The following is a 27,737-nucleotide window of genomic DNA, read 5'->3' as shown; positions in this document are numbered from 1 at the left end:
GAATCCTGATTGAAATCCTGGAATTCCATGGCATTTTCAGCTAAAATCCTGGAATTCCAGGGAATTTTTCCCACCTTTTTTCCATCTTTTTTTCCACCTTTTTTCCCATCTTTTTCCATCTTTTTCCACTTTTCTCCCATATTTTCCCATCTTTTTTTCGTTTTTCCTCCATTTTTTCCCTCCTTTCTCCATCTTTTTTCAAATTTTTTTCCACTTTTCCCTCATCTTTTTTCCATTTTATTTCCTTTTTTTTCCTCCATTTTTTCTCCATTTTTCCACCTTTTTTTTCCACTTTTTCCCACCCTTTTTTCCACTTTTCTCCATATTTTTTTCATTTTTTTCCTCCATTTTTTTCCCTCCTTTTTTCCACCTTTTCCCATCTTTTTTCCTTATTTTTTCCACTTTTCCGCATCTTTTTTCCATTTTTTCCCCATTTTTTTCCTTTTTTTCTCCATTTTTCCTCCATTTTTCCCATTTTTTCCACCTTTTTTCAATCTTTTCTCCCATATTTTCCCCATCTTTTTCCCATTTTTGCCATCTTTTTTCCCTTCTTTTTTCCATCTTTTTCCCACTTTTCCCCCATTTTTTTCCATCTTTTTCCCACCTTTTTTCCACTTTTTTCCTTATTTTTTTCCACTTTTCCCCCATCTTTTTCCAAATTTTTTCCTTTTTTTCTCCATTTTTTCCTCCATTTTTCCTTCATTTTCCAACTTTTTGCCACCTTTTTCCCATTGTTTTCCACCTTTTTTCTCTTTTTCCCATCTTTTCCATCTTTTTTCCACTTTTCTCTCATTTTTTTCCATTTTTTCTTTTTTTTCTCCATTTTCCCCTCCATTTTTCCCTCCATTTTCCCCATCTTTTTCCCACTTTTTTCCATCTTTTTTTCCATATTTTTTCCACTTTTCCCTCATCTTTTTTTCCTTTTTTTTTCCTTTTTTTCTCCATTTTTTCCTCCATTTTTCCCACTTTTTTCCATCTTTTCCCTTATTTTTTTCCACTTTTCCCCATCTTTTTCCATTTTTTTTCCTTTTTTTCCATTTTTTTTCCTTTTTTTCCATCTTTTTCCCACCTTTGGAAAAACTTTGGAATTCTGCTCCAGGTTTTTGATTCCTGGAATTTTTTCCAGGGTCTCTCGCGCTGCTTCGGGATCTGTGCCCGGAACCACCTGGAGAAACGCTGGAAAAATTGGAGGAATTTGGGAAATCCGAGGCCCTCAGGAAATCCCAGGGGCTCTTCAGCATCTTCAAGGTGGAAATTTGGGGGGAAAATGGGGAAAAATGGGAAAAAATGGGGAAAATGGGGAAAATATGGAAAAAACATGGGGGGAAAATGGGGAAAAACTGGGGGAAAATGAGGAAAAATGGGAAAAAATGGGAAAAATTGGGGGAAAATGGGGAAAAAATTGGGGGAAAATGGGGGGAAAATGGGAAAAATGGAGAAAAATGGGAAAAATTGGGGGAAAATGGGGAAAAAATGGGGAAAAAATTGGGGGGAAAATGGGGGGAAATGGGGGAAAATGGGGAAAATGGGGAAAAAGTGGGAAAAAGGGGGGGAAATGGGGAAAAAAGGGAAATAATGGGGGAAAATGGGAAAAAGATGGGGGAAAAATTGGGGAAAAAAATGGAAAAATGGGGAAAGGGGAAAAATGGGGGAAAAAATTGGAGGAAAATGGGGGAAAGATGGGGAAAAATGGGAAAAAATGTGGGGAAATGGGGAAAAATTGTGGAAAAATGGGAAAAAAACATGGGAGAAAATGGGGAAAAAACATGGGGGAAAATGGGGAAAAATGGGAAAAAAAGGGAAAAAATTGGGGGAAAATGGGGGGAAAATGGGAAAAATGGAGAAAAATGGGAAAAATTGGGGGAAATGGGGAAAAAATGGGGAAAAAATTGGGGGGAAAATGGGGAAAATGGGAAAAATGGGAAAATGGGAAAAAATGGTGGAAAATGGTGGAAAATGGGAGAAAATTGGGGAAATGGGGAAAATTGGGGGGAAATGGGGGAAAATGGGGGGAAAATGGGGGAAATGGGGAAAAAGAGGAATAAATGGGAAAAATGGGGAAAATGGGAAAAAATTGGGGGAAAATGGGAAAAACATGGGAGGAAAATGGGGAAAAATGGGAAAAAATAGGAAAAATGGGGGGAAATGGGGGAAAATGGGGCAAAAATGGAAAAAAAGTGGAAGAATGGGGGAAATGGGGAAAATTGGGGAAAATGGGGAAAAAATTGGGGGGAAAATGGGGGAAAATGGGAAAAAATGGGGGGGAATGGGAAAAAAATGGAAGAATAGGGGAAAAAGAAAAATGGGGAAAAATGGGGGAAAATGGGGGGAAATGGGGGGAAATGGGGAAAAAATGGGAAAAATTGGGGAAAATGGGGGAAATGGGGGGAAATGGGTAATAAATGGGGAATAAATGGGAAAATGGGAAAAATGGAGAAAAAAGGGGAGGAAATTGAAAAAAAATGGAAAAAAAAAGGGGAGACAATGGTAAAAATTGGGGAAAAATGTTTTCCCCCATTTCCCCCCCATTTCCCCCAGGTTTTTCCCCCTTCCCCTCTATTTTTCCCCCAGTTTCCCCCCCAGTTTCTCCTATTTTTGCCCCATTTTCCCCCATTTCCCCCCATTTTTCCCCCATTCTCCCCTCATTTTTCCCCCCATTTCCCCCCCTCATTCCCCCCCTTATTTTCCCGATTTCCTCCCCAATTTTTGCACTATTTTCCCCCATTTCCCCCCCATTTTCCCCCTATTTTCTTTTTTTTCCTATTTTCCCCCCTATTTCCCCTGTTCTTCCCCATTTCCCCCTATTTTCTCTCTCTTTTTTGCTATTTTCCCCCAATTTTCTCCCCATTTCCCCCCCAATTTTCCCCCAATTCCCCCCAATTTTCCCCCAATTTTCCCCTTATTTCCCCATCTTCCCCCTATTTTCTCTCTATTTTTCCCCCATTTCCCCCATTTTTCCTCAATATTTTCCCCATTTCCCCAATTTTTCCCCCAATTTTTCCCCCAATTTTTCCCAATTTCCCCCCATTTTTCCCCAATATTTCCCCTCTTTCCCCCCAATTTTCCCCCCATTTCCCCAATTTTCCCCCAATTTCCCCCCCTTTTCCCCAATTTTTCCCCCCATTCTCCCCACACTTCCCTCATTTTCCCCAATTTTTCCCCCCAATTTTACCCCATTTTTCCCCCATTTCCCCCCAATTTCCCCCAATTTTCCCCCAATTTTCCCCCTATTTCCCCCATCTTCCCCCCCATTTCCCCCCAATTTCCCCCCAATTTTCCCCCCTATTTCCCGCATCTTCCCCCAATTTTCCCCCCATTTCCCCCGAATTTCCCCCAATTTTCCCCAATTTTCCCCCATTTCCCCCCAATTTCCCCCCAATTTGCCCCCCATTATCCCTAATTATTCCCCCCTTTTTCCCCCATTTCCCCTCATTTTCCCCCCAATTTCCCCCAAATTTCCCCCCAATATTTCCCCAATTTCCCCCCAATATTTTCCCCAATTTCCCCTCATTTTTCCTCAATATTTCCCTCATTTTTTCCCCAATTTTCCCCCAAAATTTCCCCAATTTTCCCCCAATTTTCCCCAATGTTTCCCCCAATTACCCCTGAATTTTCCCCCAGTCTTTCCCCCGATTTTCCCCCAATTTACCCCAATTTTTCCCCAATTTTCCCCAGTTTTCCCCCGATTTCCCCCAATTTTTCCCCATTTTCCCCCCTATTTCCCCAATTTTTCCCCATTTCCCCCCCTATTTCCCCAATTTTCCCCCTATTTCCCCAATCTTTCCCCATTTCCCCCAATATTTCCCCATTGCCCTCCAATTTCCCCCTATTACCCCCCATTTTACCCCCATTTTCCCCCAATTTCCCTCCCAATTTCCCCCAAACTTTCCTCCCTACTTCCCGAATTTTCCCCGAATTTTCCCAAATTTCCCCCAATTTTCCCCCCCATTTCCCCCAATTTTTCCCCAATATTTCCCCAATTTTTCCCCAATATTCCCCCCAATCTTTCCCCCCTATTTCCCCAATTTTCCCCAATTTCCCCCAATTTTCCCCCAATCTGTCCCCCCTATTTCCCCATTTTCCCCCCCTATTTCCCCCCATTTCCCCCCAATTTTCCCCCCATTTCCCCCCGAATTTCCCCCAATTTCCCCCCAATTTGCCCCCCATTATCCCTAATTATTCCCCCCCTTTTCCCCCATTTCCCCTCATTTTCCCCAATTTTCCCCCCAATTCCCCCCAATATTGCCCAATTTTCCCCCCAATTTTCCTCCATTTCCCCTGAATTTCTCCCCATTTTTCCCCCATTTTCCCCCATTTTCCCCTCTATTTCCCCAATTTTTCCCCAATCCTTCCCCTCATTTTCCCCAGTTTTTCCCCCAATTTTTGCCCCCTATTTCCCCAATTTTTCCCCCAATATTTCCCCAATTTTCCCCCAATATTTCCCCAATTTTCCCCTGAATCTTCCCCAATTTTCCCCCCATTTTTTCCCCCCATTTTTCCCCAGTTTCCCCAATATTTTCCCCCAATTTTTTCCGCCATTCATTCCCAATTCCCCCCGAATTTTCCCCCCATTTCCCCAATTTTTCCCCCAATTTCCCCCCAATTTTCCCCAAATTCCCCCCAATTTTCCCCAATTTCCCCACATTTTTCTCCCTAATCTTTCCCCCCTATTTCCCCAATTTTCCCCAATTTCCCCCATTTTTTCCCCCAATTCCCCCCAATTTCCCCCAATCTTTCCCCTCATTTTCCCCAATTTTCCCCAATATTTCCCCAATATTTTCCCCATTTTTCCCCCAATTTCCCCCAACTTTCCCCCAATCTTTCCCCCCAATATTTCCCCCATTTTCCCCCAATATTTCCCCCATTGCCCCCCAATTTCCCCAACATTTCCCCAATTTTTCCCCAATCTTTTCCCCCAATTTTTCCCCAATATTTCCCCCATTTTCCCCCAATATTTCCCCCATTTTCCCCCAATCTTTCCCCTCATTTTCCCCAATTTTCCCCCCATTTCACCCCAATTTTGCCCAATATTTCCCCCTATTTCCCCTGATTTTCTATTTATCCATATTTTTCCCCAATGTTCCCCAAGTTTTCCCCAATTTTTCCCCCATTTCCCCTCAATTCCCCCCAATTTTCCCCCTATTTCCCCCAGTTTTCCCCCTGATTTCCCCCAATTTACCCCAATTTTACCCCAATTTTACCCCTATTTTTCCCCCATTTCCCCCCAATATTGCCCAATTTTCCCCCCAATTTTCCTCCATTTCCCCTGAATTTCTCCCCATTTTCCCCCCATTTTCCCCCCATTTTCCCCCCATTTCCCTCCATCTTCCCCATATTTGGTCCCTATTTTTTCCTATTTTTCCCTCCAATTCCCCCTGAATTTTCCCCAATATTTCCCCAATTTCCTCCCAATATTTCCCCAATCTTTCCCCCCTATTTCCCCATTTTTCCCCAATTTCCCCCCATTTCCCCCTGAATTTTCCCCCAATTTCCCCATTTTTCCCCCCAATTTTCCCCAATTTTTCCCCAATTTTCCCCCAATCTTCCCCCCATTTCCCTCAATTTCTCCCAATCTTTCCTCCCTATTTCCCCAATTTTCCCCGCAATTTTTCCCCGAATTTTCCCCAATTTTTCCCCCATTTTCCCCCCTTATTTCTGCAATTCTTCCCCCAATTTTCCCCCAATATTTCCCCCATCTTCCCCCTATTTTCTCTCTATTTTTCCCCAATTTCCCCCATTTTTTTCCCCATTTTTCCCCCCATTTCCCCCCAATTTCCCCCCAATTTGCCCCCCATTTTCCCTAATTATTCCCCCCATTTTTCCCCCATTTCCCTCATTTTCCCCAATTTCCCCCCAATTTCCCCCAATATTTCCCCCAATTTCCCCCCAATTTCCCCCCAATATTTCTCCCAATTTCCCCCCAATTTCCCCCCAATATTTCCCCCAATTTCCCCCCAATTTCCCCTCATTTTTCCTCAATATTTCCCTCATTTTTCCCCCAATTTTCCCCCGAAATTTCCCCAATTTTTCCCCAATTTTTCCCCAATTTTTCCCCAATCTTTCCCCCCATTTTCCCCAATTTTCCCCCAATTTTTCCCCAATGTTTCCCCCAATTACCCCTGAATTTTCCCCCAGTCTTTCCCCCGATTTCCCCCTATTTCCCCCAATTTACCCCCAATTTTCCCCAATTTTCCCCAGTTTTCCCCCGATTTCCCCAATTTTTCCCCATTTTCTCCCCTATTTCCCCAATTTTTCCCCCTATTTCCCCAATCTTTCCCCCATTTCCCCCCAATATTTCCCCCATTGCCCTCCAATTTCCCCCTATTACCCCCCATTTTACCCCCATTTTCCCCAATTTCCCTCCCAATTTCCCCCAAACTTTCCTCCCTACTTCCCGAATTTTCCCCCGAATTTTCCCCAAATTTCCCCCAATTTTCCCCCCCATTTCCCCCAATTTTTCCCCCAATATTTCCCCAATTTTTCCCCAATTTCCCCCAATATTTCCCCCATTTCCCCCATTTTTCCCCCCAATTTCCCCCAATATTTCCCCCCAATTTCCCCTGAATTTTTCCCCAATATTTCCCCCAATTTTCCCCTGCTATTTACCCCATTTTTCCCCCCATTCCCCCCCAATTTTTCCCCATTTCCCCCCAATCTTTCCCCCCATTTTCCCCAATTTCCCCCCAATTTTCCCCAATGTTCCCCCCAATTTTTCCCCCTATTCTCCCCCAATCTTTACCCCCATTCCCCCCATTTCCCGCAATTTTTCCCCATTTTCCCCCAATTTCCCCATTTTTTCCCCAATATTTCCCCCATTCCCCCCCAATTCCCCCCGAATTTTCCCCCCTATTTCCCCAATTTCCCCCCATTTTTCCCCGTATTTCCCCCATTTTTCCCCAATCTTTCCCTCCTATTTCCCCCATTTTTTCCCCAATTTCCCCCCAATTTCCCCTCATTTTTCCTCAATATTTCCCCTCATTTTTTCCCCAATTTTCCCCCGAATTTTCCCCTATTTCCCCCATTTTTCCCCCCAATCTTTCCTCCCTATTTCCCCAATTTTTCCCCAACATTTCCCCAATATTTTCCCAATTTTCCCCAATATTTCCCCAATATTTCCCCCATTTTTCCCCAATCTTTCCCCCCTATTTCCCCAATTTTCCCCCAATTCCCCCCAATTTCCCCCAATCTTTCCCCTCATTTTCCCCAATTTTCCCCAATATTTCCCCTATATTTCCCCCATATTTCCCCCCAATTTTCCCCCAATCTTTCCCCCCTATTTCCCCATTTTCCCCGTATTTCCCCCATTTTTTTCCCCAATCTTTCCCTCCTATTTCCCCCAATTTTTCCCCAATTTTCCCCCAATTTTCCCCCAATTTCCCCCCAATATTTCCCCCAATTTCCCCTCATTTTTCCTCAATATTTCCCCCATTTTTCCTCAATATTTCCCCCAATATTTCCCCCCATCTTCCCCCCAATTTTCCCCAATATTTCCCCCATTTTTCCCCCAATTTTCCCCCAATTTTCCCCCATTTTCCCCCAATCTTTCCCCCCATTTTCCCCAATTTTCCCCGAATTTTCCCCAATCTTTCCCCCCCATTTCCCCAATTTTCCCCCAATTTCCCCCAATTTCCCCCCAATTTCCCCTCATTTTTCCTCAATATTTCCCCTCATTTTTTCCCCAATTTTCCCCCAATTTCCCCCAATTTTCCCCCAATATTTCCCCCAATTTCCCCTCATTTTTCCTCAATATTTCCCCTCATTTTTTCCCCAATTTTCCCCCAATTTCCCCCAATTTTCCCCCAATATTTCCCCCAATTTCCCCTCATTTTTCCTCAACATTTCCCCTCATTTTTTCCCCAATTTTCCCCCGAATTTTCCCCAATTTTCCCCCGAATTTTCCCCAATTTTCCCCCGAATTTTCCTCAATATTTCCCCCATTTTCCCCCAATCTTCCCCCGAATTTCCCCCAATATTTCCCCAATTTTTCCCCAATCTTTCCCCAATCTTTCCCCCCTATTTCCCCATTTTCCCCCCACTATTCCCAGTGTCTCTCCCTCCCAGGACCGTTCCGAGCCGTCCCCGGATCATCAGCGGGCGGCTCTGGCTCTGTGCTGCGGCCGCGTGGCGGCGGCGGCGCCCCCGGAGCTGCTGCGCTCGCGCCTGGAGCCGCGGCTGCTGCGGCACCTCCTGGCCCACGGCCGCACCAAGGTCGGTGATCCGCGGGAACATTCCGGAATTTCCTGGGAATTGCGTGGGAATTGCGTGGGAAATTTATGGGAAATTTTTCGGAATTTTATGGGATTTTTTGGAAATTTTTTCAGAATTTTTTTTAGAATTTTATGTGATTTTTCTTGATTTTCGTGGAATTTTTTCGGATTTTTTTTGGAATTTTTCAGAATTTTTTTGGAATTTTTTCGGATTTTTTTCAGAATTTTATGGTAATTTTTTTGGAATTTTTTTGGAATTTTAGGGGAATCTATTCAGAATTTTTCAGATTTTTTTTCGGAATTTTTCTTAATTTTTTTGGAATTTTTCAGAATTTTTTCGGATTTTTTTTTAAATTTATCAGAACTTTTCAGAATTTTTTCAGAATTTTTTTGAAATTTTTCAGAATTTTTTGGGAATTTTTTTGGAATTTTATTGGAATTTTTTCGGAATATTTTTTAATTTTATTGGAATTTTCTAGGAATTTTTTCAGATTTTTTTTGGAGTTTTATGGGAATTTTTTTGGAATTTTTTTTTGGAATTTTATGGGAATTTATTCAGAATATTATGGGAATTTATTCAGAATTTTATGGGGATTTATTCAGAATTTTATGGGGATTTTTTTGGAACTTTATGGGAATTTATTCAGAATTTTTCAGAATTTTTTCGGATTTTTTTTTTATTTTTTCAGAATTTTTCAGAATTTTTCAGAATTTTTTGGGAATTTTTTTGGAATTTTTTTGGAATTTTTTCGGAATATTTTTTAATTTTATTGGAATTTTCTGGTAATTTTTTCAGAATTTTTTTGGAGTTTTATGGGAATTTTTTTGGAGTTTTATGGGAATTTTTTCGGAATTTTTTCAGAATTTTTTCGGAATTTATTCAGAATTTTTTCGGATTTTTTTTCAGAATTTTATGGGAATTTTTTTGGAATTTTAGGGGAATTTATTCAGAATTTTTCAGAATTTTTTCAGATTTTTTTTAATTTTTTCAGATTTTTTTCAGAATTTTTTCGGATTTTTTTTTAATTTTTCAGAACTTTTCAGAATTTTTTCAGAATTTTTTTGAAATTTTTCAGAATTTTTGCGGAATTTTTTTGGAATTTTTTCAGATTTTTTTTAATTTTATGGGAATTTTTTCATAATTTTGTCGGATTTTTTTCAGAATTTTTTCAGAATTTTTTCAGAATTTTATGGGAATTTTTTTTGAATTTTATGGGAATTTATTCAGAATTTTTCAGAATTTTTCGGATGTTTTTTTAATTTTTTCAGAATTTTTCAGAATTTTTCAGAATTTTTTGGAATTTTTTGGAATTTTTTGGGGATTTTTTTGGAATTTTTTCGGAATTTTTTCACAATTTTTCGGAATTTTTTCAGAATTTTTTCAGAATTTTTTCGGAATTTTTTTTTGAATTTTAAGGGAATTTTTTCAGAACTTTTTCAGAATTTTTTTAATTTTATGGGAATTTTATGGGAATTTTTTCGGATTTTTTTGGAATTTTATGGGAATTTATTCAGAATCTTATGGGATTTTTTTTAATTTTATGGGGATTTTATGGGAATTTTTTCAGAATTTTATGGGAATTTTTTGGGAATTTTTATGGGAATTATTTCGGATTTTTTTTAGAATTTTTTTTAATTTTATGGGAATTTTTTCGGAAATTTTTCAGAATTTTTTCAGAATTTTTTCAAAATTTTTTCAGAGTTTTTTTGAATTTTATGGGAATTTTTTGGGAATTTTTTCGGATTTTTTTCAGATTTTTTTCAGAATTTTTTTTTAATTTTATGGGAATTTTTCAGAATTTTTTCAGAATTTTTTTGGAATTTTTTTGGAAGTTTTTCAGAGTATTTTCTGAAGTTTTTCAGAATTTTTTCAGAATTTTATGTGATTTTGGGGGGATTTTTTTAAATTTCTTTGAAATTGTTTCGGAATAGTTTCAGATTTTTTTTCAGAATTTTTTTGGAATTTTTTCCGAATTTTTTCAGAATTTTCTGTGAAATTTTGGGGGATTTTTTTGAATTTTCTATAAATTTTTTTGAGATTTTAATGGGAATTTTTTTTTAATTTTATGGGAATTTTTTTGGAATTTTTTTTCTGATCTTTTTGAGAATTTTCATAAAAATTGTCGTGGAACTTTCTGAATATTTCTGGGATTTTGGGGGGGATTTTTTGGGACTATTTTTGGAATTTTTCAGGAATTTTCCGTTCATTTCCCCGGGAATTTTTTCTGATTTCCCAGGAATATTCCAGAAATTTCCCCAGAACTCCCTGGGAATTTTCTGGGAATTTTGGGGGATTAATTTGCAAATTTTCTGGGAATCCTCCATTAATTTTCTGGAATTTTTTGGGGATATTTCCCAGGAATTTTCCCGGAATTTCAGGAAAATTATCCTGGAATTTCCCTCAATTTTTCTCAGAATTTTCCATGAATTTTCAGGGAATTTTCTAGAATTTCCCATTGGAATTTTGATTTTCCTCAGCGATATCCGGATTTTCCCAATTGGAATTTTCTTTTTCTCTGGAATTTTGTTCCTTCCCGGGGAAATTTTGGGATTTTCCTGATGGGAAAATTTTGTTTTTTCCGCCCGTTCAGGTTCTGGGAATTAAAGTAGAGACCAAGGTAGGGAATTTTGGGATTGGGAATTTTGGGAATTTTGGGAATTTTGGGATTGGGAATTTTCTTCCTCTCGCTGCTTTTTCTTCTTCTTCCGGGCTGGAGGCGCTTCCCGAAAAAACAACGGAATTCCCGGGAAAATTCCCAGGAAAAAGGGATGGGAAAAGGCCTTTCCTGGCACAGGGGGCTGGAAATTCCTGGAATTCCACCATCCTGGAATTCTGGGATCCCAGAATTCCATCCATTCCATCCATTCCCTGATCCCAGAATTCCGTCACTCCCCGGCTCTGGAATTCCACAATTTCATCATTCTAGAATTCCGTCCGTTCCACGATCCTGGAATTCCACGAATTCCATCAATTCCACGATCCCTAAAATCCCACAATTCCCCCATCCCGGAATTCCATCAATTCCCAAAATTCCACGATCCCCTAACTCCACAATTCCATAAAATTCCAGGCTTCTGGAATTCCATCATCCCAGATTTCCATCAATCCCAGGATCCCCTCATTCAATAATTCCATCATTCCATGAATCTGGAATTCCATAATTCCATAAATTTCAGCAGCCCAGAATTCCGTGAATCTGGAATTCCAGAAATCCCAGAATTCTATGATCCCACGATTCCGTAATTGTGGAATTCCACCATCCCAGAATTCCATCAGTTCCACAATTCCCAAAATTCCACGATCCCCTAACTCCACAATTCCATAAAATTCCACGCTTCTGGAATTCCATCATCCCAGAATTCCATCAATTCCACAATTCCCGACTTCCATCAATCCCAGGATCCCCTCATTCAATAATTCCATCATTCCATGAATCTGGAATTCCAAATTCCATAAATTTCACCATCCCAGAATTCCGTGAATCTGGAATTCCAGAAATCCCAGAATTCCGTGATCCCACGATTCCATCATTGTGGAATTCCACCATCCCAGAATTCCATCAATTCCCTAAAATTCCATTGTTCCATCATTCCCTGCATCTGGAATTCCAGGATTTCCCAATTCCATTAATTTGCGCCATTCCTGAATTCTGGAATTCCTCAATTCCACGATTTCACAATTCTGGAATTCCACAATTCCAGACTTCCATCGATCCCAGGGTCCCCAAACGCAACAATTCCCAGATTCTGGAATTCCACCGTCCCAGAATTCCGTGAATTCCCTGAATTCCATCAATTCCACAATCCCAAAATTCCACAATGCCAGAATTCCATAATCCCAGAATTCCCATAATTCCATCAATCCCACCATCCCAAAATTCAAGAATTCCCTCATTGTGGAATTCCGCGATCCCGGAATTCCACAATTCCATCGATTCCGCAATTCCATGGTTCCAGAATTCCATGAATTCCATCAATCCCACCATCCCAAAATTTGAGAATTCCCTGATTCTGGATTTCCACGATCCCATCGATTCCCTGAATTCCCTGAATTCCACCATCCCAAAATTCCATCAGTCTGGAATTCCACAATCCCAGAATTCCGTGAATTTCATCAATTCCACAATCCCAGAATTCCACAGTCCCAGAATTCCATAATCCCAGAATTCCACCAATTCCACAATCCCAGAATTCCATAATCCCAGAATTCCCAGAATTCCATCAATCCCCCCATCCCAAAATTCAAGAATTCCCTGATTCAGGAATTCCAGGATCCCGGAATTCCACGATTCCATCGATTCCACAATTCCACCATCCCAAAATTCCCTGAATTCCCTCATTCGGGAATTCCAGGATCCTGGAATTCCACGATTCCATCGATTCCACAATTCCACCATCCCAAAATTCCCTGAATTCCCTCATTCGGGAATTCCAGGATCCCGGAATTCCCCGAATTCCCTGAATTCCATCAATTCCACCATCCCAAAATTCCACAATTCTCAGATTCTGGAATTCCACCATCCCGGAATTCCAGAAATTCCCCTGGAATTCCCGAGTTATCCAAAGGCCTCCCCATCCCAAAATCCCCAAAATCCCAAAATCCCCAAAATCCCAAAATCCCCAAAATCCCAAAATCCCAAATTTTTCCCGGACGTTCCCTTGGGGCCAATCCCGAGGTTTTCCCCATCCCGGGAATTCCGAGGGTTCGGATTTGGGCATTCCCGAGGTTTTTTTATGGAATTTTTCCCTCTGGAATTCCCACCCTGGGCTCAGCTAACGCCTCTCTCTCGCTGCCACTAATGGCTTCCGCAAGGAATTCCCGGAATTTTCCGGAATTCCCAGGTTTTTCCGGAGTTCCAGGATTTTTTGGTGGAATTCCTGGTTTTTGCTGGATTCTTGGGTTTATTTTCAGAATTATTTTATTTTATTTTATTTTATTTTATTTTATTTTATTTTATTTTATTTTATTTTATTTTATTTTATTTTATTTTATTTTATTTTATTTTGTTTTGTTTGTAGGACTAATCCTGGTTTCTGGGCTGATCCCAGTTCCAGGCTGATCCCAATCCCAGTTCCAGGCTGATCCCAATCCCAGTTCCAGGCTGATCCCAATCCCAGTTCCAGTTCCAGGCTGATCCCAGTCCCAGTTCCAGGCTGATCCCAATCCCAGTTCCAGGCTGATCCCAATCCCAGTTCCAGGCTGATCCCAATCCCAGTTCCAGGCTGATCCCAATCCCAGTCCCAGTTCCAGGCTGATCCCAATCCCAGTTCCAGGCTGATCCCAATCCCAGTTGATCCCAGTTCCAGTTCCAGGCTGATCCCAGTCCCAGTTCCAGGCTGATCCCAATCCCAGTTCCAGGCTGATCCCAGTCCCAGTTCCAGGCTGATCCCAATCCCAGTTCCAGTTCCAGGCTGATCCCAGTCCCAGTTCCAGGCTGATCCCAATCCCAGTTCCAGGCTGATCCCAATCCCAGTTCCAGGCTGATCCCAATCCCAGTTCCAGGCTGATCCCAATCCCAGTTCCAGGCTGATCCCAATCCCAGTTCCAGGCTGATCCCAATCCCAGTTCCAGGCTGATCCCAATCCCAGTTCCAGGCTGATCCCAGTTCCAGGCCGATCCCAATCCCAGTTCCAGGCTGATCCCAATCCCAGTTCCAGGCTGATCCCAATCCCAGTTCCAGGCTGATCCCAATCCCAGTTCCAACCTGATCCCAGTTCCAGGCTGATCCCAGTCCCAGTTCCAGGCTGATCCCAATCCCAGTTCCAGGCTGATCCCAATCCCAGTTCCAGTTCCAGGCTGATCCCAGTCCCAGTTCCAGGCTGATCCCAATCCCAGTTCCAGGCTGATCCCAATCCCAGTTCCAGGCTGATCCCAATCCCAGTTCCAGGCTGATCCCAATCCCAGTCCCAGTTCCAGGCTGATCCCAATCCCAGTTCCAGGCTGATCCCAATCCCAGTTGATCCCAGTTCCAGTTCCAGGCTGATCCCAGTCCCAGTTCCAGGCTGATCCCAATCCCAGTTCCAGGCTGATCCCAGTCCCAGTTCCAGGCTGATCCCAATCCCAGTTCCAGTTCCAGGCTGATCCCAGTCCCAGTTCCAGGCTGATCCCAATCCCAGTTCCAGGCTGATCCCAATCCCAGTTCCAGGCTCATCCCAATCCCAGTTCCAGGCTGATCCCAATCCCAGTTCCAGGCTGATCCCAATCCCAGTTCCAGGCTGATCCCAATCCCAGTTCCAGGCTGATCCCAATCCCAGTTCCAGGCTGATCCCAGTTCCAGGCCGATCCCAATCCCAGTTCCAGGCTGATCCCAATCCCAGTTCCAGGCTGATCCCAATCCCAGTTCCAGGCTGATCCCAATCCCAGTTCCAACCTGATCCCAGTTCCAGGCTGATCCCAGTCCCAGTTCCAGGCTGATCCCAATCCCAGTTCCAGGCTGATCCCAGTTCCAGGCTGATCCCAATCCCAGTTCTGATCCCGATCCCAGTTCTGATCCCGATCCCAGTTCTGATCCTGGTCCTGCTGATCCCGATCCCGGTCCCAATCCCGGTTCTGAGCCCGGTGCCATTTCTGATCCTGATCCCGCTGACCCCAGTGCCGGTTCTAATCCCGATCCCGATCCCAATCCCAGTTCTGACCTGGTGCCAGTTCTGACCCCGATCCCGGTTCTGATCCCAGTGCCGGTTCTAATCCCGATCCCGATCCCAATCCCAGTTCTGACCTGGTGCCAGTTCTGATCCTGATCCCGGTTCTGATCCTCATCCCAGTTCTGACCCGATCCCGGTTCTGATCCCGATCCCGATCCCGGTCCCGATCCCGGTCCCGATCCCGGTTCTGACCCCGATCCCGGTTCTGATCCCGATCCCGGTCCCGATCCCGGTTCTGATCCTGATCCCGGTTCTGATCCCAGTTCTGATCCCGGTGCCAGTTCTGATCCTGATCCCGGTTCTGACCCTGATCCCGGTTCTGATCCCGATCCTAATTCTGATCCTGGTCCCGCTGATCCCGATCCCAATCCCGATCCCGGTTCTGACCCAGTGCCAGTTCTGATCCTGATCCTGGTTCTGATCCCAGTGCCGGTTCTAATCCCGATCCCGATCCTGGTTCTGACCTGGTGCCAGTTCTGATCCCAGTCCCAGTTCTGATCCAGATCCCGCTTCTGACCCCGATGCCGGTTCTGATCCTGACCCCGGTTCTGATCCTGACCCCGGTTCTGATCCTGACCCCGGTTCTGATCCTGACCCCGGTTCTGATCCTGATCCCAGTTCTGATCCTGATCCCAGTTCTGATCCTGACCCCGGTTCTGATCCTGATCCCAGTTCTGATCCTGACCCCGGTTCTGATCCTGACCCCGGTTCTGATCCTGACCCCGGTTCTGATCCTGACCCCGGTTCTGATCCTGATCCCGGTTCTGATCCTGATCCCGCTTATCCCGATCCTGGTTCTGATCCCGATCCGGGTCCCTATCCCGGTTCTGATCCCGATCCGGGTCCCTATCCCGGTTCTGATCCCGATCCCGGTTCTGATCCCGATCCCGCTGACCCCAATCCCGGTTGTGACCCCGGTGCCAGTTCTGATCCCGATCCTGGTTCTGATCCCGGCGCCGGTTGTGACCCCAGTGCGGGTTCTGATCCCTATCTCGATCCCGGTTCTGACCCCGGTGCCGGTTCTGACCCTGGTGCCGGTTCCGATCCTGGTTCTGACCCCGGTGCCAGTTCTGATCCCGGTTCTGATCCCGATCCCGGTTCTGACCCGGTGCCGATTCTGATCCCGATTTTGGTTCTGATCCCGATCCCAGTTCTGATCCCAGTCCCGGTTCTGATCCCGATCCCGGTTCCGATCCTGGTTCTGACCCCGGTGCCAGTTCTGATCCCGATCCCAGTTCTGACCCCAGTCCCGATTCCGGTTCTGACCCCGAACCCGGTCCTGACCCCGATCCTGGTTCTGATCCTGGTCCCGGTTCTGACCCGGTGCCAGTTCTGATCCCGATCACGGTTCTGACCCCGATCCCGGTTCTGACCCTAATCCCGGTTCCGATCCCAATTCTGGTTCTGATCCTGATCCCGGTTCTGGTCCCGGTCCCGGTTCTGGTCCCGGTTCCGATCCCGATTCTGGTTCTGATCCCGATCCCGGTTCTGATCCCAATCCCGGTTCTGGTCCCGGTCCCAGTTCTGGTCCCGGTCCCGATCCCGGTTCTGGTCCTGATCCTGGTTCTGATCCTGATCCCAGTTCTGATCCTGATCCCGGTTCTGATCCCGATCCCGGTTCTGATCCCGATCCCGGTTCTGACCCCGACCCCGATCCCGGTTCTGACCCTGATCCCGGTTCTGACCCCGATCCCGGTTCTGGTCCCGGTTCCGATCCCGATCCTGGTTCTGATCCCGATCCTGATTCTGACCCTGATCCCGATCCCGGTTCCGATCCCGATCCCGGTTCTGACCCTGATCCCGGTTCTGGCCCCGATCCCGGTCCTGATCCCGATCCTGATCCCAATCCCGATCCCGATCCCGGTTCTGATCCCGATCCCGGTTCTGGCCCCGATCCCGGTTCTGACCCCGATCCCGATCCCAATCCCGGTTCCGATCCCGGTGTCGGTTCTGGCCCCGATCCCGGTTCTGATCCCGATCCTGGTTCTGATCCCGATCCCGATCCCGGTTCTGACCCTGATCCCGGTTCTGGCCCCGATCCCAGTTCCGATCCCGATCCCGGTTCTGACCCCGATCCCGGTTCCGATCCGATCCCGGTTCTGACCCGGTCCCGGTGCCGGTGCCGCCCCGCAGGACCCGGTGCTGAAGCTGTCCCTGGCCCGCAGCGTCGCCATGATCGGCCGCGCCCTGGCCTGCGGCAACTCCCGGAAGGATCCCGGGAATTCCGGGAAGGATTCCGGGAATTACCCCGGGAACGGCCCCAGCGGCGCCGGCAGCATCGCACACAAGGGAGAGCTGGTGGCCATGATGGTGGTGAGATACTGGGAGGGACTGGGAGGGACTGGGAGGGACTGGGATGGACTGGGAGGGACTGGGAATGGGATAATGGGATGGACTGGGAGGGACTGGGAATGGGATAATGGGATACTGGGATGGGACTGGGATGGACTGGGATGGGATTGGGATGGACTGGGATGGACTGGGACTGACTGGGAATGGGATAATGGGATACTGGGATGGGACTGGGATGGACTGGGATGGACTGGGAATGGGATAATGGGATACTGGGATGGACTGGGATGGACTGGGATGGACTGGGATGGACTGGGAGGGACTGGGAGGGACTGGGATGGGATAATGGGATACTGGGAGGGACTGGGATGGGATAATGGGATACTGGGAGGGACTGGGATGGGATAATGGGATACTAGGATGGACTGGGATGGACTGGGATGGGACTGGGATGGACTGGGAGGGACCGGGATGGACTGGGATGGGACTGGGATGGGACTGGGATCAAACTGGGATGGACTGGGATGAACTGAGATGGACTGGGAATGGGATTGGGAATGGGATAGTAGGATACTGGGAGGGACTGGGAGGGACTGGGATGGGATAATGGGATACTGGGATGTACTGGGATGGGACTGGGATGGGACTGGGATGGACTGGGAGGGACTGGGATGGACTGGGATGGGATAATGGGATACTGGGATGTACTGGGATGTACTGGGATGGACTGGGATGGGACTGGGAGGGACTGGGATGGACTGGGATGGGATAATGGGATACTGGGATGTACTGGGATGGGACTGGGAGGGACTGGGATGGGACTGGGAGGGACTGGGATGGACTGGGAGGGGCTGGGATGGGACTGGGAGGGACTGGGATGGACTGGGATGGACTGGGAGGGACTGGGAGGGACTGGGAGGGACTGGGGGGGACTGGGATGGACTGGGATGGGACTGGGATGGACTGGGATGGACTGGGAGGGACTGGGATGGACTGGGATGGGACTGGGAGGGACTGGGATGGACTGGGATGGACTGGGAGGGACTGGGATGGGACTGGGATGGACTGGGATGGGACTGGGAGGGACTGGGATGGACTGGGATGGGATAATGGGATACTGGGATGTACTGGGATGGGACTGGGAGGGACTGGGATGGGACTGGGAGGGACTGGGATGGACTGGGATGGGATAATGGGATACTGGGATGTACTGGGATGGGACTGGGAGGGACTGGGATGGGACTGGGAGGGACTGGGATGGACTGGGAGGGGCTGGGATGGGACTGGGAGGGACTGGGATGGACTGGGATGGACTGGGAGGGACTGGGATGGGACTGGGATGGACTGGGATGGGACTGGGATGGGACTGGGATGGGACTGGGATGGGATTGGGAATGGGATAGTGGGATACTGGGATGGACTGGGAGGGACTGGCATGGGATAATGGGATGGGATAATGGGATACTGGGAGGGACTGGGATGGACTGGGATGGGACTGGGATGGACTGGGATGGACTGGGAGGGACTGGGATGGACTGGGAATGGGATAATGGGATACTGGGATGAGACTGGGATGGACTGGGATGGACTGGGATGGACTGGGAGGGACTGGGATGGACTGGGAGGGACTGGGATGTACTGGGATGGGACTGGGATCAAACTGGGATGGACTGGGATGAACTGAGATGGACTGGGAATGGGATTGGGAATGGGATAGTAGGATACTGGGAGGGACTGGGAGGGACTGGGATGGGATAATGGGATACTGGGAGGGACTGGGAGCAAACTGGGATGGACTGGGATGAACTGGGAGGGACTGGGATGGACTGGGATGGGACTGGGAATGGGATAATGGGATAATGGGATACTGGGATGGACTGGGAGGGACTGGGATGGACTGGGAGGGACTGGGATGGACTGGGATGGGATAATGGGATACTGGGATGTACTGGGATGGGACTGGGATGGACTGGGATGGACTGGGATGGCCTGGCATGGACTGGGATGGACTGGGATGGGACTGGGATGGACTGGGATGGACTGGGATGGGACTGGGATGGACTGGGATGGACTGGGATGGACTGGGATGGGATACTGGGACCCCGGGACGTTCCAGAGGGGCGGTTCCGGAACGTTCCGTGCCGTTCCCAGGAGTTCCTGCGGGCGGAGCCGTCGGAGGCGCCCCGGACGCGGCTGCGGCAGCGAGCGCTGAGCGCCTGCGCACACCTGGTGTATCCCGGGAATTGTACCGGGAATTCCGGGAATTATCCCGGGAATTATCCCGGGAATTCTGGGATTGGGTCCTTGGGAATCCGCCCGGAAATTCTGGGAATTCTGGGAATCCTGAGAATTCCGGGATTTGGGTCCTTAGGAGTCCACCCGGAAATTCTGGGAATTCCGGGAATCCTGGGATTTAGGGGTTGGGCCCTTGGGAATCATTCTGGGAATTCCAGGAATTCCGGGAATTCTGGGAATCCTGGAACTCCGGGAATCATGGGATTTGGGGTTTGGGCCCTTGGGAATCATCCTGGGAATTCCGGGAATCCTGGGAATTCTAGGAATTCTGGGATTTGGGGTTGGGCCCTTTGGAATCCAGGGAATTCTGGGAATTCCAGGAATTCCGGGAATCCTGGGAATTCCGGGATTTGGGGTTTGGGGCCTGGGAATCCGCCCGGGAATTCTGGGAATCCTGGGAATCTTGGGATTTGGGGTTTGGGCCCTTGGGAATCATCCTGGCAATTCCGGGAATTCCAGGAATCCTGAGATATGGGGTTTGGGCCCTTGGGAATCCGCCCGGGATTTCTGGGAATTCTAGGAATTCTGGGATTTGGGGTTCGGCCCTTCGGAATCCAGGGAATTCTGGGAATTCCAGGAATTCCGGGAATCCCGGGAATTCTGGGAATCCTGGGATATGGGGTTTGGGCCCTTGGGAATCATCCCGGGAATTCTGGGAATTCTGGGAATTCTGGGAATCCCGGGATTTGGGTCCGTGGGAATCCTGGGAATTCCAGGAATCCTGGGATTTGGGGTTTGGGCCCTTGGGAATCAGCCCGGGAATTCCGGGAATCCCGGGAATTCTGGGATTGGGCCCTTGGGAATCAGCCTGGGAATTCCGGGAATTCTGGGAATCATGGGAATCATGGGATTTGGGGTTGGGCCCTTCGGAATCCGCCTGGGAATTCTGGGAATTCCAGGAATTCTGGGAATCCTGGGAATTCCAGGAATCCTGGGATTTGGGGTTTGGGCCCTTGGGAATGAGCCCGGAAATTCTGGGAATTCTGGGAATTCTGGGAATCCTGGGAATTCCGGGATTTGGGTCCTTAGGAGTCCACCCGGAAATTCTGGGAATTCCGGGAATCCTGGGATTTAGGGGTTGGGCCCTTGGGAATCATTCTGGGAATTCCAGGAATTCCGGGAATCCTGGGAATTCCAGGATTTGGGGTTTGGGCCCTTGGGAATCATCCCGGGAATTCTGGGAATTCCGGGAATCCTGGGAATCCTGGGAATTCCGGGATTTGGGCTTGGGCCCTTGGGAATCATCCCAGGAATCATCCCGGGAATTCCAGGAATCCTGGGATTGGGGTTTGGGCCCTTGGGAATCCGCCCGGGATTTCTGGGAATTCTGGGAATCCTGGGAATTCTGGGATTTGGGGTTGGGCCCTTGGGAATCCGCCTGGGAATCCTGGGAATTCTGGGAATCCTGGGAATTCTGGGATGTGGGTTTGGGTCCATGGGAATTCCAGGAATTCTGGGAATCCTGGGAATTTTGGGAATTCTGGGATTTGTGGTTGGGCCCTTGGAAATCCCGGGAATCCTGGGATTTTGGGGTTGGGTTCTTCGGAATTCCCAACCTTCCCAAAATTCCTGGAATTCCAGGAGTTCCAGAACCTCCCAGGAATTTGAGTCCGTGGGAATTATCCCTGGAATTCTGGGAATTCTGGGATCAGGATTTTGGGATTGCGTTGAGATTTGGGGATTTGAGGTTGGATCCTTGGAAATTCCCAGAATTCTGGGAAATTCCGGAGCCGCTTCCAGGAATTCCGGGATCGGGATTTGGGATTTGGGACTTGGGGTTAGGTCATTGGGAATTCCCAACATTCCCAGAATTCTGAGAAAATCCAGGAATTCTGGAGCCTCCTGGGAATTCCAGGATTGGGATTTGGGGCTTTGGGCCCTTGGGAATTCCCAACATTCCCAAAATTCCAGGAATTCCAGGAGTTCCAGAGCCTCCCGGGAATTCTGGGATCGGGATTTGGGTCCTTGGGAATCATCCTGGGAATTCTGGGATTGGGATTTGGGATTTGGGTTGGGATTTGGGGTTGGGATCCTCGGGAATTCTGGGAATTCCAGGAATTCCAGGTTTGGGATTTGGGATTTGGGATTTGGGGTTGGATCCTTGGGAATTCGGCTCCGGAATTCCCAGAATTCCGGGAATTCCCAAGGATTCAACCCAATCCCAAATCCCAGAATTCCCAGAATTCCCAAGGACCCAAATCCCGATCCCGGAATTCCGGGGAGGCTCGAGAATTCCTGGAATTCCAGGAATTTTTGGGAATGTTGGGAATTCCCAAGGACCCAACCCCAAATCCCAAAATTCCCGGAATTCTCAAGGGCCAAAATCCAGGAATTCCCAGAATTCCCAGAATTCCCAATTAAGTCCCAGATAATCCCTAAAAAATCCCAAATAATTCCCAACAATTCCCAAGAATTCCCAAGAACTCCCAATTAATTTCTAATAATTCCCAATTAATTCCCAATAATTTGCAATAATCCCTAATAATCCCCATTAATTCCCAATAAATCCCCAATAATTCCCATTAATCCCCAATAATTCCCATTAGTCCCCATTAATTCCCATTAATCCCCAATAATTCCCCATTAATTAATCCCCAATCATCCCTATTAATTCCCAGTAAATTTCCAATAAATGCCCATTAATTAATCCCCAATTAATCCCCATTAATCCCCAATATTTCCCCATTAATTAATCCCCATTAATCCCCATTAATTCCCAATAACTCGCAATATTTCTCAATTAACTCCCAATAATTCCCAATAATCCCCAATAATCTCCATTAATCCCCATTAATTCCCATTAATTCCCATTAATCCCCATTAATTCCCAATGATCCCAAATAATTTCCAATTAATCCCCATTAAATTCCCAATAAATCATCAATAATTCCCATTAATCCCCATTAATTCCCAATTAATCTTCATTAATACCCATTAATTCCCAATAAATCCCCAATAATCCTCATTAATCCCCATTAATACCAATTAATCCCCAATAATTCTTAATTAATCCCCATTAATACCCATTAATTCCCAATAAATCCCCGTTAATCCCCATTAATTCCCAATAATCCCTATTAATCCCAAATAAATCCACAGTAATCCCCATTAATCCCCAATAATTCCCAATAATCCCCAATAAATTCCTAATAAATCCCTAACAAATCCCTAATAAATCCCCAATAATCCCCATTAATCCCCATTAATTCCTAATTAATCCCCAGTAATCCTCATTAATCCACATTAATCCCCATTAATACCAATTAATCCCCAATAATCCTCATTAATCCCTATTAATCCCTATTAATCCCCAATAATTCCCAATAATTCCCAATAAATCCCCATTAATCCCTATTAATCCCCAATAATTACCAATAAATCCAAATTAATTCCCAATAATCCCCAATAAATTCCTAATAAATCCCCAATAAATCCCCCAAAATTCCCAATTAATTCCCAATAATTCCCAATAAATCCCTAATAATTCCCAATTAATCACCATTAATTCCCAATTAATCCCCATTAATTCCTAATAAATCCCCAATAAATCCCCATTAATCCCCAATTAATTCCCATTAATCCCCATTTATTCTCAATAATCCCCAATAATTTCCCATTAATCCCCATTAATCCTTGATAAATCCCCAATAATTCCCAATAAATTCCCAATAAATCCCCATTAATTCCCAATACATTCCCAATAAATCCCCAATAATTCCCAATAAATCCCCAATAAATCCCCATTAATCCTCAATAATTCCCAATAAATCCCCAATAAATCCCCATTAATCCCCAATAATCCCCATTAAATCCCCATTAATTCCCAATAATCCATAATTAATCCCTAATAAATCCACAATAACCCCCATTAATCCCCAATAATCCCCAATAAATCCCTAATAAATTCCTAATAAATCCCCAATAATCCCAAATAAATCCCAATAAATCCCCAATAAATCCCCCAGAATTCCCCTCCCAGACCCCCCCTGGGCCCTTCCTGTTCTGGAATGTTCCTCAGCCCGGCCATCCCAGCCCCCTGGAGCCGCCCCTGGGCGATTCCGAGCGCTCCGAGCTCCTGGACACGGCCCTGGGCTCCGTCCTGGCCCTGCCCCCGCCGGAATCCGGGAAAAACCGGGAAGAGCCCGGAGCCCAGGTGGGAATTCCCGGGATTTGGGGGGTGGGGAGGGATAAAAACCTCGGGAATTGCGGGAAAAGAGAGCGGAATTCCCAAATTCCGGGAAAAGAGAGCGGAATTTCCCCCATTGCCATGTTCCCAATTATTCCCATTTTTCCCATTCCCAATTCCAATTTTTTCCCATTATTCCCATTATTCCCAATATTCCCATTATTCCCATCATTCCCATCATTCCCATCATTCCCATCATTCCCATTATTCCAAATATTCCCATCATTCCCATTATTCCAAATATTCCCATCATTCCCATTATTCCCATCATTCCCATCATTCCCATCATTCCCATCATTCCCATCATTCCCAATATTCCCATCATTCCCAATATTCCCAATATTCCCAATATTCCCATTATTCCCATTATTCCCATCATTCCCATTATTCCCATCATTCCCAATATTCCCATCATTCCCAATATTCCCATTATTCCCATCATTCCCATCATTCCCATCATTCCCATCATTCCCATTATTCCCAATATTCCCATTATTCCCATCATTCCCATCATTCCCATCATTCCCATCATTCCCATCATTCCCATCATTCCCATCATTCCCAATATTCCCAATATTCCCGTTATTCCCATTATTCCCAATATTCCCATCATTCCCATCATTCCCATCATTCCCATTATTCCCATCATTCCCATCATTCCCATCATTCCCAATATTCCCATTATTCCCATCATTCCCATTATTCCCATTATTCCCATCATTCCCATCATTCCCATTATACCCATCATTCCCATCATTCCCATCATTCCCAATATTCCCATTATTCCCATTATTCCCATTATTCCCATCATTCCCATCATTCCCATCATTCCCAATATTCCCATTATTCCCAATATTCCCATCATTCCCATCATTCCCATCATTCCCATCATTCCCATTATTCCCATTATTCCCATCATTCCCATCATTCCCATTATTCCCATCATTCCCATCATTCCCATCATTCCCATCATTCCCATCATTCCCATCATTCCCAATATTCCCAATATTCCCATCATTCCCAATATTCCCATCATTCCCAATATTCCCATCATTCCCATCATTCCCATTATTCCCATCATTCCCATCATTCCCATCATTCCCATCATTCCCATCATTCCCATCATTCCCATTATTCCCATTATTCCCATCATTCCCATCATTCCCATCATTCCCAATATTCCCATCATTCCCATCATTCCCATTATTCCCATCATTCCCATCATTCCCATCATTCCCATCATTCCCAATATTCCCATCATTCCCATCATTCCCATTCCCCATTCCTGTTCCCATTTTTCCCATTTTCCATTCCCACGTTCCCATTTCAATTCCCATCTTTTCCATTTCCATTCCCAACATTCCCCATTCCCCATTCCCATTCCCAATTTTCCATTCCCAATATTCCCATTATTCCCATTATTCCCATCATTCCCATCATTCCCATCATTCCCATCATTCCCATCATTCCCAATATTTCCCATTCCCAATTCCAATTTTTTCCCATTATTCCCATTATTCCCAATCTCATCATTCCAATTTTCCCCATTTTTTCTATTCCCATTTTTCCCATTCCCAATTCCAATTTTTTCCCATTCCCATTCCCATCATTCCCATTATTCCCATTCCCAATCTCATTTTCCCCATTTTTCCCATTTTCCCACTCCCATCCCATTCCCAATTTCCCATTCCCATCCTTCCCATTATTCCCATTCCCAATCTCATTTTTCCCATTTTTCCCATTTTTCCCATTTTTCCCACTCCCATCCCATCCCAAATTTCCCATTCCCATCATTCCCATCATTCCCATTCCCCATTCCTGTTCCCATTTTTCCCATTTTCCCATTCCCACGTTCCCATTTCAATTCCCACCTTTTCCATTTCCATCCCCATTATTCCCACCCCCATTCCCAATTTTCCATTTCCTTTCCCATTTTTCCCATTCCCAATTCCAATTTATTCACATTCCCATCATTCCCATTTTCCCATTATTCCCATTCCCAATCTCATCATTCCCTTTTTTCCCATTTTTCCTGTTCCCATTTTCCCATTCCTGTTATTCCCATTCCCCATTCCCATTCCCAGTTTTCCATTCCCATTCCCATTTTCCATTCCCACGCTCCCATTTCGATTCCCATCTTTTCCATTTCCATTCCAAACATTCCCCATTCCCCATTCCCCATTCCCAATTTTCCATTCCCATTCCCATTATTCCCATTTTCCCCATTCCCAATTCCAATTTTTTCCCATTATTCCCATTATTCCCAATCTCATCATTCCCATTTTTCCCATTCCCAATTTCCCATTCCCATTTTTCCCATTCCCAATTCCAATTTTTTCCCATTCCCATCATTCCCATCATTCCCATCATTCCCATCATTCCCATCATTCCCATCATTCCCATTCCCATTTTTCCCACTCCCAATTTCCCATTCCCATCATTCCCATCATTCCCATTCCCCATTCCTGTTCCCATTTTTCCCATTCCCATTTTCCATTCCCACGTTCCCATTTCAATTCCCATCTTTTCCATTCCCACCATTCCCCATTCCTATTCCCATTCCCCATTCCCCATTCCCCATTCCCATTATTCCCATTATTTCCATTTTTCCCATTATTCCCATTATTCCCATTTTTCCCATTTTCCCCATTATTCCCATTTTTCCCATTCCCAATTCCAATTTTTCCCATCCCCATCATTCCCATCATTCCCATTCCCAATCTCATCATTCCCATTTTCCTCATTCCCATCATTCCCATTCCCAATTTCCCATTCCCATTTTTCCCATTCCCAATTCCAATTTTTTCCCATTCCCATCATTCCCATCATTCCCATCATTCCCATCATTCCCATCATTCCCATCATTCCCACTCCCAATTTCCCATCATTCCCATCATTCCCATCATTCCCATTCCCCATTCCTGTTCCCATTTTTCCCATTTTCCCATTCCCACGTTCCCATTTCAATTCCCATCTTTTCCATTTCCATCCCCATTAATCCCACCCCCATTCCCAATTTTCCATTTCCTTTCCCATTTTTCCCATTCCCAATTCCAATTTTTTCACATTCCCATCATTCCCATTTTCCCATTATTCCCATTCCCAATCTCATCATTCCCTTTTTTCCCATTTTTCCTGTTCCCATTTTCCCATTCCTGTTATTCCCATTCCCCATTCCCATTCCCAATTTTCCATTCCCATTCCCATTTTCCATTCCCACGTTCCCATTTCAATTCCCATCTTTTCCATTTCCATCCCCATCATTCCCCATTCCCCATTCCCAATTTTCCATTCCCATCATTCCCATTATTCCCATTTTCCCCATTCCCAATTCCAATTTTTTCCCATTATTCCCATTATTCCCATTATTCCCAATCTCATCATTCCCATTTTCTCCATTTTTTCCATTCCCATTTTTCCCATTCCCAATTTCCCATTCCCATTTTTCCCATTCCCAATTCCAATTTTTTCCCATTCCCATCATTCCCATCATTCCCATCATTCCCATTATTCCCATTATTCCCATTCCCATTTTTCCCACTCCCAAATTTCCCATTCCCATCATTCCCATCATTCCCATTGTTCCCATTCCCCATTCCTGTTCCCATTTTTCCCATTTCCCATTCCCATCATTCCCTTTATTCCCACGCTCCCATTTCAATTCCCATCTTTTCCATTTCCATCCCCTTTATTCCCACCCCCATTCCCAATTTTCCGTTCCCTTTCCCATTTTTCCCATTCCCATTATTCCCATTCCCAGTCTCATCATTCCCATTATTCCCATTCCAAATTTCCCATGATTCCCATGCCCATTTCCCCCATTATTCCCATTATTCCCATTATTCCCATTATTCTCATCATTCCCGTTTTTCCTGTTCCCATTTTTCCCATTCCCCATTCCCAGTTTCCCATTCCAAATCTCCCCATTCCCATCATTCCCATTCCCAAATTCCCATTTTTCCCATTCCAAATTTTCCAGATTTTCTGGGAATTCTCGCCCAGGTGGGAATTCCAGCCCCAGGTCCTGTGGGAGAAGTGGGAATTCCCTTCCTCATTCCCGGTTTTTCCGTTTCCCTATTTTTCCCAATTTTCCCATTTTCCCCATTCCAAAT

The 27,737-nt window shown here is 45.7% G+C and overlaps 1 protein-coding gene across 1 annotated transcript in view; it reads left to right on the top strand.

Annotated features, from left to right (window-relative positions):
- Positions 1 to 134: 134 nt before the first annotated feature.
- The window catches only part of LOC311166116 (maestro heat-like repeat-containing protein family member 1), a gene marked incomplete at its 3' end in the record, with an annotated part of 64,964 nt that continues 37,361 nt past the window's right edge, over positions 135 to 27,737 (top strand). The window contains exons 1-5 of the mRNA XM_084227595.1: positions 135 to 1,248; positions 8,062 to 8,208; positions 16,986 to 17,165; positions 19,296 to 19,375; positions 23,472 to 23,592. Coding sequence (XP_084083721.1) covers positions 17,025 to 17,165; positions 19,296 to 19,375; positions 23,472 to 23,592 — 342 coding nt within the window. The 5' untranslated portion in view covers positions 135 to 1,248; positions 8,062 to 8,208; positions 16,986 to 17,024. The remainder of the gene's footprint in view (positions 1,249 to 8,061; positions 8,209 to 16,985; positions 17,166 to 19,295; positions 19,376 to 23,471; positions 23,593 to 27,737) is intronic.

Source organism: Fringilla coelebs (assembly GCF_963513975.1).
Source record: "Fringilla coelebs genome assembly, contig: SCAFFOLD_311, whole genome shotgun sequence".
NCBI lineage: Eukaryota > Metazoa > Chordata > Aves > Passeriformes > Fringillidae > Fringilla > Fringilla coelebs.
Note: the sequence above shows the minus strand (reverse complement) of the source record. Positions and strands in the feature narration are given on the sequence as shown.